The sequence below is a fragment of the Anneissia japonica genome, unplaced genomic scaffold (assembly GCF_011630105.1).
Source record: "Anneissia japonica isolate Jap-2015-1 unplaced genomic scaffold, ASM1163010v1 scaffold2618_len2271_cov148, whole genome shotgun sequence".
In the NCBI taxonomy this organism is placed as follows: Eukaryota; Metazoa; Echinodermata; class Crinoidea; order Comatulida; family Comatulidae; genus Anneissia; species Anneissia japonica.
In genome coordinates this window covers 20-2,271 of record NW_022737846.1, presented here as the reverse complement: position 1 = coordinate 2,271, position 2,252 = coordinate 20, and the positions used below count along the sequence as shown (strand labels likewise).

Here is a 2,252-nt window from a genome sequence, read left to right as displayed (position 1 = left end):
TATTGAAAACCACTTGAAATAAAATATATTATTTACCTTCTTTCAACTGCTTGAATAAATGAAGGGAATTCAGGGAAGGGGGTAGATTTCCCCCATAAGCCTAACCTTGTCATGTAAGCCATATTCTTTGGTTCAGATGCACCTAGATGAGCAACATAAATGTGCATTACAAAAATAATATAAACATTAACTGGCTAATAATAAAATTCAATAAATATTGTGATTTGAAATTGAATAACTGAAAGTGAATGGATGGATGGGTGGGTGATTGATACCTGTTGCACTACAGTAGACAATCCTTGCTTTGGGAAGCTGCTGTTGAATATCTAGTACTGTAAGACCTGTCTTGGTAGGCCTTGATGATCCAACAGGAATCAGATTCTTGGCCTTATGACATTCATCAAAAATAATCTATCACAGTGGTTAAGTTATGAAAAACAATGGAGTGGGTTGATAAATTTTATGTTCGGGGTGTTTTTTCCAAACGGAAAATTGCACAAGTTGATTTTTGGATTTCACAAAATCAAAATTTTATTATTTAAATAGGCAGATTGTAATAAAACATTTTACATTTGGGCAGTGGCATTTTTAGGCATGCTGGCATAGAGCTAATAAGGGGTTAGGCAGCAACAGGAAAACCTCTACAAACTTCCAGTGTGGGTGCATGGACAGGGAATTTTTTTTTTCTGGCAAAACTCCTTTCCTACACAATTTCCTCTCATAGACATGTTGCAGTATTTGATTCTTAATATAATAAACATTAATACAGGCTCTAATAATAATATTGCGGTCATATATACATAGTGCTCAAGCCAAAAATAACATATCAAAATAGTATTGTACCAAAACAAAACAATGTTAAAATTTAACAAGAAAGGATACAGGACCATCAAAGTCTTTACCACACCAATGGACTAACTGTTTTAACCGTGTTCTGTATTTACCACCTGCCTGGCTTTCACCTATCAATGAGGAGTAGGTGGCAAATATCACACCTTTCTTCACACTGTGGTTTACATGGGAATTAATTTTGGCATATTTGAACTGCAAGAAAAAAAAATTAAATGTTTAAAATGTTGAAAAACAAGATTATACTGCAAACTTAGTTTGTTTTGGTAAAGGTACAAAGGTAAAGGTAGGAGAATAACACGCAAGTTGCAGAGTCATTGTGCTGAATAGCATATGGGTGTGGTCCAGGACTACTTTAGCAGCTGTAGAGAAGTACTTAGTTTACATCATTCCACAATGACAGGGGATGAAATGAACCATAGCATCGGGGTAACCCCTACTCTTGCAAAAGATGCATTGCGTTCTTCAAGCCACAAGCCAGATGTATACATTGGGCCACCCGTTTGCAAGTCCTTATACGAGAAGACTTGGTTCTACCAACCAAAACCAGGGCGAGGAGTGGCTCGAACCATCTGTCATGATTATCAAGTACAAACTTAACTGATCATACCTTGTTTAAAGAATGAACACTTATATTACTGGCCCCAATGTCCTTCAAATCACGCTGAGCATCATATTTCAAATCGTTTGAGACCGATAACCTGTGATCAGTAAAATTACACAAATTAACATGGATACTTTTCAAAATTATTAATAAAATATAGTAGAACCCCCTCCTTTTAGACACCACTATTGAGGAGACACCCCTATTAACCCTCTAGATACCGTCTTCGACTGTAGTTGAAATTGACCTCAAACCGAGAATTCCCATTTTCGACTGCAATCGAAATTTCGTGACTAAAAAATAGGTGGTTTTCAAATCGCTCTCCTGTTTTTATTTTAGCTCCAATACGTCAGAAATTTTGAACACGCATGCATGAAGCTTTTGTCGTTCGAAATCTGTGAAGAACTCACATGCGCTTACATAAAAATTTTTAGAAATATCAATTTGAAATCGTTATTAATTTCAAAAATTTTTCGAAATGGCCGCACAAGATGTGTACACAGCTGAGCAAGCGATTGAACTGATTTTTTATTCAGACAGCGATGAAGGTGAATTTTTAGATGTGCGAGACTTAGACGTGCCTGTTAGCGATGATGACGGTGGGGCTTCAAGCAGTTGAAGTGGAATAGGAATGTTTTATATTTGTTTTTGTTTTTTTTTTGGCTATAATTTATTTTTTTTTCGGTTTTTGCTGACGATTTATATGTAGCATTTTTCTGTCATTTCTATTATATTATATATATATATATATATTATATTATATTATATTATATTATATTATGAAAAAAAATTCCCAAAA

The 2,252-nt window shown here is 34.8% G+C and overlaps 1 protein-coding gene across 1 annotated transcript; it reads right to left on the bottom strand.

The window, feature by feature from the left end:
- Nucleotides 1-36: 36 nt before the first annotated feature.
- On the bottom strand, nucleotides 37-1,586 carry LOC117117463 (protein strawberry notch homolog 1-like; the record flags this gene model as incomplete). The annotated part of the gene is made up of 4 exons (XM_033261764.1): nucleotides 37-142; nucleotides 276-411; nucleotides 883-1,044; nucleotides 1,460-1,586. Coding segments are annotated over 4 exons (531 nt in total), but the record flags the coding sequence as incomplete, so codon positions are not given.
- Between the last annotated feature and the right edge of the window lie 666 nt (nucleotides 1,587-2,252).